This window comes from Cydia strobilella, chromosome 10, assembly GCF_947568885.1.
Source record: "Cydia strobilella chromosome 10, ilCydStro3.1, whole genome shotgun sequence".
Lineage (NCBI taxonomy): Eukaryota > Metazoa > Arthropoda > Insecta > Lepidoptera > Tortricidae > Cydia > Cydia strobilella.
In genome coordinates, this window is record NC_086050.1 from 7,646,269 (window position 1) to 7,660,893 (window position 14,625).

General features: G+C 37.3%; 4 protein-coding genes across 4 annotated transcripts in view; 2 read left to right on the forward strand and 2 right to left on the reverse strand.

The window, feature by feature from the left end:
* LOC134744634 (ribosome production factor 2 homolog) overlaps window positions 1–14,625 on the forward strand; it is a 228,528-nt gene that overhangs the window by 161,908 nt on the left and 51,995 nt on the right. The window lies entirely within an intron of this gene.
* Window positions 39–1,348, reverse strand: LOC134744701 (histone deacetylase complex subunit SAP18). The gene is made up of 2 exons (XM_063678613.1): window positions 1,192–1,348; window positions 39–1,089 (listed from the first exon to the last, which is right to left on the reverse strand). The coding sequence occupies exons 1-2, from the start codon at window positions 1,252–1,254 to the stop codon at window positions 685–687; spliced, it is 468 nt and encodes a 155-aa protein (XP_063534683.1). The 5' UTR covers window positions 1,255–1,348; the 3' UTR covers window positions 39–684.
* Window positions 3,002–6,301, forward strand: LOC134744930 (protein sarah). Its single transcript, XM_063678878.1, has one exon. It carries the CDS (start codon window positions 3,179–3,181, stop codon window positions 3,845–3,847), a length of 669 nt encoding a protein of 222 aa, XP_063534948.1. The 5' UTR covers window positions 3,002–3,178; the 3' UTR covers window positions 3,848–6,301.
* LOC134744584 (organic cation transporter protein) overlaps window positions 9,128–14,625 on the reverse strand; it is a 29,033-nt gene continuing 23,535 nt past the window's right edge. The window contains exon 4 of the mRNA XM_063678441.1: window positions 9,128–11,597. Within this exon, the coding sequence (XP_063534511.1) occupies window positions 10,097–11,597 (1,501 nt within the window). The 3' untranslated portion in view covers window positions 9,128–10,096. The remainder of the gene's footprint in view (window positions 11,598–14,625) is intronic.

Below are 14,625 nucleotides of genomic sequence, written 5' to 3' on the forward strand. Positions count from 1 at the left end.
TCTAGAAACAACTTCAAAAGCCAGGTAGCAATGAAGTCCACTACAGTCTATTTTAGGAGTCTTGAAACTTTTTGACTTATGGAACACAGCCAGACCTAAATAAAGGAATACTAAATGAATACATTACCCTCCTTTACATTGCACTGTCAGGTAAAAACAAACCATATGCCAAGGCCATTTGGCCACTGATATGTTGTTGTTGTTGTTGTTGTTGGAAATGGATCGGACATACCCCTCGAAGAGGAGCTGCGAACAACGCCAGTATCGCGTTTGAGTGGCGGCCTCAGAACGGAAAGCAAGCCCACAAACACCCCGTACACACCTGGAGGAGGAGAGGAGAGAACGAGCTGTGAGCCATAGGAATGAGCTGGAACGAGGCCAAGACGGTTGCTCAAGATAGAAAGGCGTGGAGGGATCTTGTGGAGGCCCTATGCACTTCCAGGGTGCCGTAGGACAACAACAACAACAACACATGACAAGGCCATTTGGCCACTGATATAATCATATAATAAAATAGATACACAATGTTGTATCTCTGGCCAGATAACAGTCACTTGGTTTTCTTTGTTCACATTCCTTTAAAGACCCAATATAATAGATTATAGTGATTTATGTCAACAATTAATTGGCATAGAAAATCCAGATTATTTTTACTGTAAACAGTTTATGAACAATTACTCGTATTTAATATGGTCGATTGTTGATGTATGGCTGTGGCCGCCTCATTGGAGGTGGCATTCTGTTTGGTGGTGTTATTGATATGTCCAAGTAGCTGCCAATTTGGAATTTAACACCGCTCAAAGTTTTGTTGTCATCCCCACCGCGTTGGCCGGAGCATGTCACTCCTATCTCTCTCATCCTATATGTAGGTGATCTCATATCTGGGTGCACAATAGCAAAATCGAAATATGTTCCCTTGCGTCGGGTCTCGGGATTGACTTCCTTGACAAGACCTGTTAGCTCGCGCAGTGTTGCATCCATCCAGGTGTAAATTTGTAATTCATTTTGGGGAACGTTACCCCTCGCATAATCACCTGGCGAATTGTGACGACCAGTAGAACAGAACACTCGAAGAAGCAGGGGACACGTCTATAACAAAATTTATATTGATAACATAAAACAAAATTACATTACAAATGTTCAAAAACAACTCGTATCTGGATTACCAAAATAGAAATATACTTAACTTACCTTTTCCCTATCAACCGGCTTAACCTCTTCAGCAATCATGGACTCCAGTCCAGCCATTTTCATAATATGTACAAATTACACACACTACCTATTTATTATTACTTTTTTGCTTAATTTGAGCTTAATTCACAATAAACGCAAATCGCCAGCAAATAAACAATGCTGTCAAAAAAAATACGTGCGTGCTACATACACACTATCCACAGATAAGTTATAACATGCGGATGTGGATCGAAGGCAAAGAGAATAGCATAGCATAGTAAGTATATAGAGCGAAGGTAATAGGCATAACACACTACCGCACCGCACCGCACCGCGACCTTGGTGCGTCGCACCCATAAGTGAGAGCGAGAAAGATATCTGTTTCTCGCTCTCACTTATGCGTGCGGCCATGGAGCGACGCACCAAGGTCGCGGTGCGGTGCGGTAGTGTGCTACGATTTTTAAAGAGACATCTCATAAGCCTCGTTACATATATGATGCGATATCTCTTTCTCGCTCTTACTCATGGGTGCGTCGCACAATGACCTTGGAGCGGTGCGATGGTGTGTGAGGACCTTTAAGCTGTTTCAGACTACGCGGAGCGAAGCCGCGAACGCGAGTGTGGAGTCGATTTCGCTGATTAGCGAACTAGACTCCACACTCGTGCGCGAATTGCGGCGTGAAGCCATTATTTGCAAGTTCTATTGACGACGACTTTATTTATTTAGGGCCCTCCACACTCGTGCGCGAATTGCGGCGCGAAGCCGCCAACGTGAGTGTGGAGTCTAGTTCGCTAATCAGCAAAATCGACTCCACACTCGCGTTCGCGCCTTCGCGCCGTGATTCGCGCATGATTGTGGAGGGTCCTTTAGATATCGGATCATAAGGGCCTCCACACTCATGGAGCAGGCTTTAAAGAAATTGAACAAAATATCTTTGATCGTCCCTATATATAAAATATAGTTTGTCAAAGGACTGTCTCATTTCAAACATAGACAGAGAGAATCATACTATCTTTGTCTTACACTAGTACTAGCACCCAAAAGAGAGGGATGAGTATAATTTTCCTGGTTGTTACTGACTGACAAATTGGTTTGACCAATTATACTCTGGCAAACCCACTTTATCAGTACAAAAAGACAATTTATTTTATTTTATTTGGGAGGACCTCAGAATAATAAAGTTATTATTCTGAGGGGAGGACAACCCCTCGCGCCTATACTCGCCTATCGCGCCAAACTATAGTCTGTGAAACAAGTTTGTCAGAAAAGGAGCGAAAAAAAAAACTGTTTTGTTTAAAACTTAAAACCCTCTATAAATAAATAAAGATTAAAAAAAAAAAACTATTAACGCTTCGCGCCTACATTTTTTTAATTTGCCGTTTTTTTCTACTGCCGGAAATGGCTTAACAGACTATATATATATATATATATATATATATATATATATATATATATACTTTGTCAAAGGACTTGTCTCATTTCAAACATAGACAGAGAGAATCATACTATCTTTGTCTTACCCTAGTACTAGCACCCAAAAGAAAAGGATGAGTATAGTTTTTTTGATCTTATTTACAGACAAGATTTGCTTGACCAACTATAGTTGGTCAAACTAAATTGTCAGTAAATAAGAACAAAAAAAACTATACTCATCCTTTTCTTTTGGGTGCTAGTCTGCTAGTACTAGTGTAAGACAAAAGATAGTATGATTCTCTCCATGATTCTCTCTGTATGTGTTTGAAATGAGACAGTTATATTAACAATAGGCAGTGTACAATCGGCCTAGCAATTGTTTTATTTATTTTATTTCATTGGGCAACACTTGCTCCAAAGTGTCATGTCAGTTGTCGGTTCATAATCGATTATTTTTCACGTAATTGTTTTTTATTATGAAGATATTATATACGTGAAACAAACTTTGATTATGGTCTTACTGCATCGCCTGCTCCAGTGAAATCGGCGGACTATTTTTTTGTGCATTAATTCTTTCGAGGTAGGTACAATATGGCACACAAGGAGGAGGATGAGCCTTTTCAAGAAGAAGACGTTTATATCAACCCCGAAGATGGTATGCCTAATGTTCACCCCAATATAGCTAATTTAGAACATGAAAGTGACTCACAGGACGAAGTCAACGATTTGGACGACATACCGAAGTCTGTTATTGTCACAAACATTCAAAGTGACATTTTCGCAAACGCAAAACTAAAAGCCGAATTGGAAGATCTTTTCCGAACCTTTTCGGAGAACGTTACATTTCAGTGGCTTCGCAGTTTTAGGCGGTTGCGTGTGAACTATGACAGCCCATTGGCGGCCGCTAACGCCCGTGTGCAACTACACCAGTATCAGTTTTATAACTCGTGTATAAACTGTTACTTCGCTCAGCCGGTGACGCCGATTTCTTTTAAGAATCTGCGGCCGCCTGCTCCCGTAAAGCAATTTTTGATTTCTCCGCCGTCAAGCCCGCCGGTGGGATGGGAACCACGAGAGGAGGGCGAGCCGCTGGTGAACCACGACCTGCTGGCGGCGCTGGCGACCCTGGCACCGGGCGAGAGCCATGAGCTGCACGCGCCGACGCCTACGCAGCCGGCCATCGTCGTGCACACGGCGCTCGCCCCAGAGAGCGCCCCGCACCCCTGCTCTATCCCCCACACCCGCTGTCCTAATTATTGATATATATTTTTTTTAATCTCATTACATCTAGTTCATGTAGAAGTTTGAGTGCTTTTATTCATTCACAAGCAACACTGGTCTCATGAAACACCAAATATTGCATTATGAGTAAACAGCATATAACTAAATTGTTAACATGCCATGTCGGCTTGTGTTAGGCTGAATAGTATAATACTAATTGCTTTTTATACCTAGTTTATTATTTAATTTAACACTTAAAAGTTGAATTGGTGCTATTCTTATTGAAAAAGGGATTTAACAATGTTTATGTAATTGTTTTACATTGTAGAGTACAATACATGTTGGCTTAATATAGATTATTATTTATGAAACAATATTTAAGAGGGTAATCTTGGTAGTCTTGTTAATAGAAATTATTATTATTCTCAATGAAATGTTTTTTTGTACAGTATTATTTTATTACTATCATGATTTTTACATAGTGTATTCGGTATTTAATCTAATTGAATTACCAACAACAGTGTGCACAAAGTAGTTAGTGTATTGTTTATTTGGAAACTTAACTTTAATGCCTAGTATTTTATTTACAAACCAACTGCATAATAATAGTACTTTTAATAGTATTATTTTAACAATGACATGTAAAATATTAAACCCTACTTGTGATGTTTTTTGACAAAAGATTGGTCTCTTGTATTTGTTACCTGAAAAATTGTAGTTTTATTTATTCAAGTGTTGGGATTACCTTCTTGAATATCTAAAGTTGGTTATGTTATTAACATAGATTTTGTATGTGGCTTTGTTACATGTAGGCAATAGGACACATATCAGCCAATCTAGACCAATTTGTTATGTTTTACTCAATATAATTAAAGTGATTGAACTGATGGATGCATGTTCCTATTTCATTACTTTAATTATCAGGAATTCTGAATTTAAATGATTGTTATTGCATTTGTAGACTCATAGATAGTTGTGATATAATGTAAATTATAAATTTGTGATGTCATATTACAAATGATGTGTAAATAATAAATTATTTTTGCAACAAGCAAAATTATCTAAGGAATCAAAGTGACACCAACATATTGCTTTTGTACAGTTATACAGTATTAAAATTTTAAAAATCTGATCTTTAGTATGTTTATCAATTATTATTTTATTTGGTGTTTAGAATTCTACAAGTCTCAATACCATCATCTGGTTATTATTCACAACGACGGGACTTAATCGCGTAAAATAAGTTTTAAATTTACCTCCGACGTTTCGAGGATGGCGTTGTCCCCGTGGTCTCTGAGAAGACTGGCTAAAGTTGACATCAACATCTTCTAGGCGCGCGAGTTTTTCGAACTACCCGCACTTGGTCTTGTTTATTAACTTGAACGTTTTGCGCACTAGTCCACCATCATCTGGTGTTCTTATTTATTTGCAATAGAAATTAGTAATGAAATACATACTAATCTTATTTTGTATGTTATATAATACCTTATTCTTATGGTTCGCTCAACTGCTATGTTATTGCCATAAAACATACCTTACATATAAGGATGATCTAATTTGTACTCAATTTTGTTTCGTCCTTAATATTAAGGAATTTTGTAGTTAATTAGCATTAATTCTAGTGTTTTTGTAGCTCTAAACTACTGTTAACTCAATACACCTGCATGAGATGGGTACTTTTTATTAGGGTTCCGTACCCAAAGGGTAAAAACGGGGTATTACTAAGACTCCGCTGTCTGTCTGTCTGCCAACAGCTTTTGCCGTTTGCGTAATGGTACGGAACCCTTCGTGCGCGAGTCCGACTCGCACTTAGCCGAGTTTTTTCTGAAACCGTATAATGTTCATCTGCTATTTTTTTTTCACAAAACACTAATAGCGTCTATTTACAAATTTTAGGTGTTTTAGTAACTTTACTGTCAATATTAGTTATTGTCAATACAGTAATATGCCAAAATTAGTGGACTCAACACATGGTTTATACAATATACATTTGTAACATTATTCCTTATAATGCTGAGGCATTTTTGAGAAGTCATTAGCTGAGACAAAGTTTCCATGTTTTCTTGATGCATGCTGTTAATCCCAGGCCCATGCTATGATGATTGACCTCTATTCAATGTACGATCTAAATTTATTGTTACACAAAGCCTATTTCGAAATCATGGTATGGAGTCTCAGTAAATCATGTTTCGGCCGATGGTTCAGTTTCGGCCGAACAAAGCCGAACCTTCGGTTTTGGCAAACAAACCGATTTTGATCGGACATGAGTTAATATCTCCTATATTACAATAGGTACCTAATACGTGTGTGTATCACTTTCTGGTATCTATAATCTCGAGGGCTTTTACATCTATTGGTCTCAGCCTATTGCTTCTTTTCATAAAAATGTCTGTGTTCAGTGTTTTCAGATCAATGTTTCGTCTATCGATGTTTTTATCTCACTGTGATTTCAATATTATTGTTTGTTGTAAATATTAAATGGCATTGTTTTAACATTGGTTTTTAATATGTATTTTCAAAAAACGATTTTTCTGAAACAATTGGGTAGGTTATCAGATTCGGAAAACCCTACCTACATAAATGTTCTATAGGGTTACATGCCAAATGACCCAAGGCGTTATTAAGGGTCTCCGGCAAGCTCTGTTCTCCATACAAACGTAGTTTCGCTCTCATTTTAAAACGAATAGCTAGATTGCTCTGAAACTTTGTACTTACAATAGAATAAGGTATATCTATATAACATTTAAAACTTTCGCGGTTTAAACACATATTAAATCACATTTAGAAACGGGTCTATCGCGAATTTATTTTGTTACCTTTATTTACCGACGTTTCGACACAGGTTTCACTGGTCGTGGTCGCGGCTAACTGACGTCCCAGCAAAATGTCAAAACAGAGATTTGTGTGACTACCCCACGAAAAGTGCATTTAAAGCACCCGCGATAGACCCGTTTCTAAATGTGATTTAATAAGGTATATCTATGTCTGAAATTAGTTTATGTAGCTTCAGATACCATTGTTAAAAAAATACAGCGAATTTAAGTTATTCATACAAAACTTGTTTTTGCTCTATTTCGTTTGTTTTATAAACTGGAGCTATATAAACTAATTTCAGATCTAAATATACCTCATGCCGTTGTATGTGCAAAGTTTTATTATAATCCAACACGTAGTTTTAAAATGAGAGCGGAACTACCTATACGTTTGTATGGGAAGGTGCAATTCGGCCGAGCTTGCCGGTACCGGTTCGCTAACCGAATCTCACCTATCTAGTTTCTATCTTTTTTGTTTTATTTTCCTGTATTTTGTTAACTTTGTGTAGTACTTAATATTTACTTTTACTGACCTACCAAGCACTGGCATACTTAACGTACGTGCATATTCAGATCCCACATACCTACGACCATAGAGTAACTTATACTAGAGCGGTACTGTCATAGTAAATTTTGTAACCCCAGTAGATTCACTGCCATCTGTCGACACACTTTAAAACTAAAAATAAATATTTATAAAAATACGATAAAATGTATTTAAATATGGATAAATGATTCTTTTATTTGCATTAATTATTTTTATATGATTTTGACCCATGTTCTTTCACTGGTATGCGTTAAAATTATAAATGACAAACGAAACAGTCAACGCCCTCTAAACGAGTGTAGGCCAAAACTAGTGGCGCCATCTGATCGAGAATCAAATTTTCGTGATTTTCGAGGCACGTTTTTTCCTTAGACTGTATCCATCTATTACGGAGTTATATCTATCTTTGCTACGACTTAATACTAAATTTCAGGCTAAAAATAATCCGACTCCGACAGATATTTGTAATCATAGATATTGTATGATTCGTAAGCATATATATAAAATGTATATTACCGAATCTTTTTTCAGAAATCGAGCTACGGAGGTACCTATAAAGTAAGGAGCTTTGAGTACCTACCTTACTATTGTTAAGCCTTCCACCTCGCTCATTCCCAGTGCCAAATAGGGGTACGTACCAACTTAAGTATATTATAATGCTTCCTACCTATTTTTTTTAATTAAAAAAATAATGTGTTTTGTATCAATATCACGGGACGGGCGTTTCGAACGCCTGTTTCTTTGTATACATTTTTGACGAAGGGTCTTTACATTTTGATGATATTTCTGGTTGTTTGGTATTAGTCAGGGAACCCTACCAGACTACCAAAACCAAAACACTTCATCAAAAATGTGTCCCTTTCTTTTCTTTAGGGCAACGATGAAGTGACAATGTGGTACCTTTTGCTTAAAAACGACACATATAAATGTCATATTTACAAATTCCGCCGTGCCAGTTTATTAAGTCACTTAATAATATTAAGTAGCAATAAGAAGGAGTTACTATGACAGTACCGCTCTATCATATTATATCCTCTTTGAGGAGGAGTTAAAAACACATTAAAATAAATAAATACATTCTTTTTTAATTACGTACAAAATACTCAACAACCAAAAATGATTTATTTTTCCTGAATGACAACATTAAGAAATAGATTATTTTATTCTTAAAGCGAAAATTCTTAAGTCAGTTAATAAACCAGCACGTCAAAACCCACAGAAATGACAATAATTTTAACTTCCGGCAGTCTATTTAATATGTGTCTTTGTCTTATCTCGCCGCACGCACAAGGACAAGACAAGGCCATCATGGCCGCACGCGCGTAATAATGCAATAATGATCGCTTTAAATTTGTTTTAAGCAAGAAATTATTCTAATTTAAATTTATTTAACAATGGATTAAATGAATATGAATATTTGCCGATGATATGAAATCTCATAAGTGTATTAGATTTTTCTATTATATTTTTTTTACACAGTTTCATGATATATTAGGCATTTTTAAAAATTGGCATTACGCGACACCATTCCACTGCGCATTCGCCACACCGGCCACGCGACTGAGCGCAGGGTTGTAACTAAATGCTTTGACACCAATCAATTGGCCCCATTCGTAGTGCTCGTAAGGCCTGTTTTTTAGTCAATGGTTCTCGTAAAACTTAGGTAATGTCAAAAGGTAGGACCGAACCAGTACCCAATGAAACTACAAAATAGTTTTTGATACTATCTATTATAAACGAATTTGTACAACATCTTGTTTTGAATAATATACAATTAACATATTTTCAGTTTTCCTACTATTTACAGTATTTATACATTTTTGATACATTCTTAAATTTAAATACAAATTACCGCATTCATTCCTTAATTAAGGTATAATGTAGAGTTCAGTTCCTATTTTTTTGAGCATCACATCATACATTCGTTTAGAAAAAAATACTCGATAATTCATTGCTCTAACGTTGGAACGAAAGGTGGAGAAAATTTCATTTGCTTGGTCACATTTCATTTCAGGCAAAGTTAGGCCACTTAGATTTAAATAATTATAATATCTTTATTTCGCGCATTTTTTCAAATGTAACCTAGGCGTCTTTTTAATAATGAGATTGCGTAAAACGGAGATAAGAGACGCTGCTGTCGTTTTAAAAAAACATGTCTTTATACAGTAGGTACGTAAATCCAATACGGGCGATAAATTAAAATAATAGAATAGATAGAATTTATCCGTGTAATCACTAATTAAGAAGTTTTTTTTCAAGTTACATTTAATTATGACCCCATAATTATTTTTTGTAAATTTACCGAGTAGCAATGTACTGCAAAAAAGCGTTGACAGTTACTTTAAAAAGCTCGTATCTCGTAACTTGTGTGTTGCTGCTTTACATTGCGGGCCGAATTATTGTGTATGGTTATATTTTCATTGTAGTTCTAAGAAAAATCTATCTCAATATATTTCTTAGGTCTGTTTAAATATTCGTCCGTATTTAATTTACACACTGTATAAGTGCATATCTTTGCCAAATCCAGAGAACCATAAAGATAGATGGAACCATTTATAACCTGGTTGTAACCTCATTGCGCAAATGACATATTTAGTAGCAACACATATTAGATTAAATTAGAGTAAGTACGTAAGCTAACTTTGCACCGAATTGAACAGAATAAAGTGAGGGTTCCATTGTAAACGTCATATTTTCATAGAAATTTGTCATTATGGATGACATTGTTCTGTATTTAATTTTCTGTGTAATTTTGTATTGTGTATGGTGCACAATAAAGAATATTTATTTACTTACATTGCCTCACTTTGTCTATGCAGACTATGCAGAGTTAACTTGGTCCAACATTTATGTATCAAATATTGGAGTCATCCACAACTGTGACTAATTGAGATGATAAAAAGACTAGATCCTGTGATTACAAGTATTTTACGCTTTGCTCATATCTCGGAGAGGTACCATTGATTCTCCCCCTTTGTCATCTTCCTCTGCAACTCTTCGTTTCTTTCCTAAACAACTTCTGAAACAAGTGTCTCCCAAACCAAACTTTTCCCCATCCGCTAACGATTGCGGCATGGGTTGATTCATGGTTTCGGGTAAAAATAAAGTTAGAAATCCTGATATCAGAGCTATAACTCCAAATATAACAGCGGGAATTTTCGGGTCGAAGGAATCGAGCAATGTGATGAGAGGTGTCAACGCCCCAGATAGCCTAGCACACATAGATCCCAATCCTATAGCTGAATTGCGGACAACAGTGGGGAATAGTTCTGCTGAATAATTGTACACAATAGCAAAAGATCCTGCAATGAACAGTTTGCCTATAATAACAATAACTGTAGAAATTATGCTGCCCGCCGGTATAAATGTAACCACGATACACGCAGTACCGCCTATCAGCATCATAGAGCTGATCAACGGCCTTCGACCCCAGATATCAAGAAAATATATGACTGCACCATAACTCGGGAATTCCACGAAACCCAAGACAGCTAAAATCAGGTAAGGGTTGCCTTCTAGTTTACCGCAGCTCAATGAAAGTCCATAGTAAACTAAAGAATTGGCAAACCAACAAAGACAGACATTTAGGGTCTTCTTTCTTAAATTTGGGGTCCTAAAGAGATCTATCGTGCGAGCAGCTGGTACGTCAGTTTCCTTAGATGATTCGGCTTTACCTCTGGACACAAGTTGAGCTTTATCTAGTCTCTCACTAAATTTGTTACACTTTAAAGCTTTTTCTACTATATCCACCGCTTCCTTGGCTCTGCCTTGAGCCCACAGCCATCTTGGAGATTCGTCCATAATCCAAATGTGCGGTATGAGCAAAAGGCCGTGCAACCCATAAACTACTTGTAAAATTTGTCGGTCATCAATGATTGCACCCCACATGGCTACCAACATTATACCAACGGCAAAAGCAGCTTGAAAAGCTACTCCGCATGCTGTTCGTTTACTAGGCCCTACAATCTCCATAGATAATACGAACCCCGTTATATACGCTCCAGCAGAACCAAAAATACCATACAGAAATGAGATTACTAAAAAGGACCAATATTCTGGTATAAACGCCACTAAAACTCCAAGAATTAATTGCAGTACCGAAGACCAACAAAATATAGTTTTTCTTCCAAATTTATCAGCCATGCCTCCTAAAACGATTGCTCCAGTGAACACTCCTAGCATGTAGGCCGTTTGTGCCAGTGCGCCCATCCACCTTTTGTCACAAACTAGTTCCCATTCAATCGCTCTCGACGAGGACCTATAATTTGTATCGAACACCCATTTGTCGCATTTTCCGGTGTTATTTAGTTCGTCCGTAAATTTCAGGCAGTTATGTAGCCTATTTTCAATTGAAGGAATAGCCCTCGTCACTTCTGTAGAATTCCATAATGCTGTTGTAATATTTGTGTCTACGCCGTCAATCCAGCACCTGAAACGTACAAAAATAGTTTTAATACCAATCACTTGCTTGATTTTTTTAAGTCGATAAGATAACAAACTTAGGCAGGCGACGATGTTGCACAAATCATACATGACTCGCACCAAAGTCGTCAGACTAGTTTTTTTTTTACTGATATTTTCTTCATATAAAAAAAGAATGGTTATAAGTTATAGCCATGACATATAGTCGGCCTGTGCAGAAAAAAAACTGTAAATTTCAAACGGCTGTAATTCTATTTCCAAGCAAGATGACGATAGCTTTCTAACCGCAGTTAAAGTCCTATTATTAAATTATACATATATTCCAATATAAATAATTCTGGTTTTACGCCATGCGAGCTTACACCAGGTCGTCGCTCCACCTCGTTGGAGGCCTACCGGCAGTTCGTCTTCCGGTACGCGGACGCCACTCCAGAACCTTCCGGCCCCACCGGCCATCAGTTCTGTGAGCAATGTGCCCCGCCCACTGCCACTTAAGGTTTGCAATTCTGGTGTAGGTCGCGGGAATTCGGTGGATGCGAGCGGCACAGGATCGGTCGGAGTGGCGAGCCTTGGGGGAGGCCTATGTCCAGCAGTGGACGTCTATCGGCTGACATGATGATGATGATGATGATGAGCTTACACCGGTGAATAGAAGAGATCACTGAAATTTAATCTTTTCCAAATGGCAAGAAAATTTTCAACATCCCCCTTACTTGCTTTCGATACACTTAAAACTACCTCGAAGTTTCGTGCATTTCATAATATAAATAAATAATTTTGTACGTTGTCTCTTGAACAGAGGTATCGAAGCGGCAGACCTCTAGGGGCTCTAGGAACAAGTGACCGTCAGAAAGATTGTTAGGTTAGGAATTTGCGCCCGCCCCCGCATGCCCGTATGTTTATCGTGAAAAATTGGGGTACATATGCGGCTTAAGTGAAACTAACTATAAAGAAACATAGTATATAGATTAGTACAAAAGTTAGGATAGCTAAAGTTACCGAAAATTTGCGTTATTAATTTCTGGGCCAAGTCGAAAATCATACAATTTCCTTCGTACAAAAAGTCGCATTTTGTAATATACGATGAGCAAAATAAGACCACCATACGTCCTGCAGTGCCGTTCTCTCGACTATTCACGGGCCCAAATCCGTATTAAAAGAGAAGGATAAAACAGCCAAAAAACTTTTAACAACTCCAGCAGGTGTTGGGATGGTGCAGGCAAATATGAAAAACAGCTCCGTAAAAAGCTGCCACTGAATGCGCTAGGAAAAAGCTTCTTATCACTCCTAATAATAAAAGAACTGATAATTATTTAAATTAAAAGTAGCTTCATATTCTAGTAATCCTAAATTCCAAAAATCCTTATCAATTGCATCAGTTTTTTTCATTTGAAGTTTACAGTTTTTTTTTCGGTACACCCCTTATACAGGGCTTCTAATCTAGAGTCAATTATTAGTAGATACATGAATTGACTACTTTAGGTACCGTTTAATTAATTAAGCACTAACACTTAATTATATTTTAGTAAGATCCTTATCTTACTTAGGTAGGTACATAATTAAGAAGTCATTCACTAAGAAATAAATCGGCAATATCATAATAACAAACTTATATAAATAAAAAAAAAAAAAAAAAATCATTTATTTCGGACAATTCGGAATCCATATACAATTACAATTATACAATTTAACATATCAAATATTAAAATTAAAATTAAAATTAAAATTAAAATTAGAATTAAAATTAAAATACAATTACACATCATTAAATTAAATTAAATTCAATTATATTAAATTAAATTTATTAATGCGGCTAACGTGCATGGCGGACCAGTGCTTCAGAAGGCCACTGTCCCACCTGCTAGCCACGACGGCCAGGAGGCTGTGGCGGCTGTCACGCACCCTACCGAGCATCGCGGCGCAACGCTTGCGGAGCGTGGCGTAGAAACCGTCAACGCTCGCGTCCGCAAACATCCCGGACGCGCTGCAGTATCGCGGCAGCCGCAACAGCACCCTGAAAGCGTCGTTGTACTGGACCCGCAGAGCATTAAGCGATCGTTGTGTATATCTGGTCCATAGGCTGCAGGTATACAGCGATGTACAGTACGCTCTGAACAGAGTTATTTTTACTTGGGCTGTACAACGGTGAAACCTGCGCGCTATCATATTAGCTCTCATCGCTAATGCTCTGCGTTCCCTTTCTATGTCTGCGTCATCGCGCAGATCTTCGGTTACCAAATGCCCTAGGTATTTGAAGGTCGTCACCCTCTTCAGTACCTGACCATTCAAGTGAATGGGAGGTACATACTCTGGGCACTTGTTTCCCGCTTTAAACACCATGTACTCACTTTTGAGTGCGTTATATTTTAAATTGTGATGGCGAGCGTACGATTCGCAAATGTCCAAAAGGATCCTCAATCCGCCCACCGATGGGCTCAGCAACACCATATCATCAGCGTAACTTATATTATTAAAACAGACCCTATAATATAATTATTACATCAATTTCCGGTATAAATGATTGTACCTAATTTGTTCATTTATTCCTTATATTAATACCATCTGGAAGTAACTGTCATGTAAAATGCCAAGACGAAACCACAAACTACACCTGAGTCAAAATAAAGTGTGGATACGAAAAAATCCGATCATGCGTGACATGGTGAATCTTTTAAATGAATGTGGATTTCAAGCAGCGCCTTTCTTTTAATAATTTGTGGATATCAAACCATACCATAAAAATACAACCATAATATAACGTTAGGTTGTCTCAGTTGTCTGTGACTTTCAGCATCATATACTCCACCGTGCCTATATTCCTTTGAACATCTTCTTCTGGCAGTCTTTACCAAGTTTTCCTGTTCAAAATTGTTTTTATATTTTTAATTAGATAACCTAAATTATACTTTATTACGTCCTCTTTTCATGATAGCAAACATTTTTTTTATTGTATTCAATTTGAGATAGTTCTGAGGCTTTTTTAACTTTGGTAAATTTGTCTTTTCGACAAAAAAATACCTCCCACAAACACAATT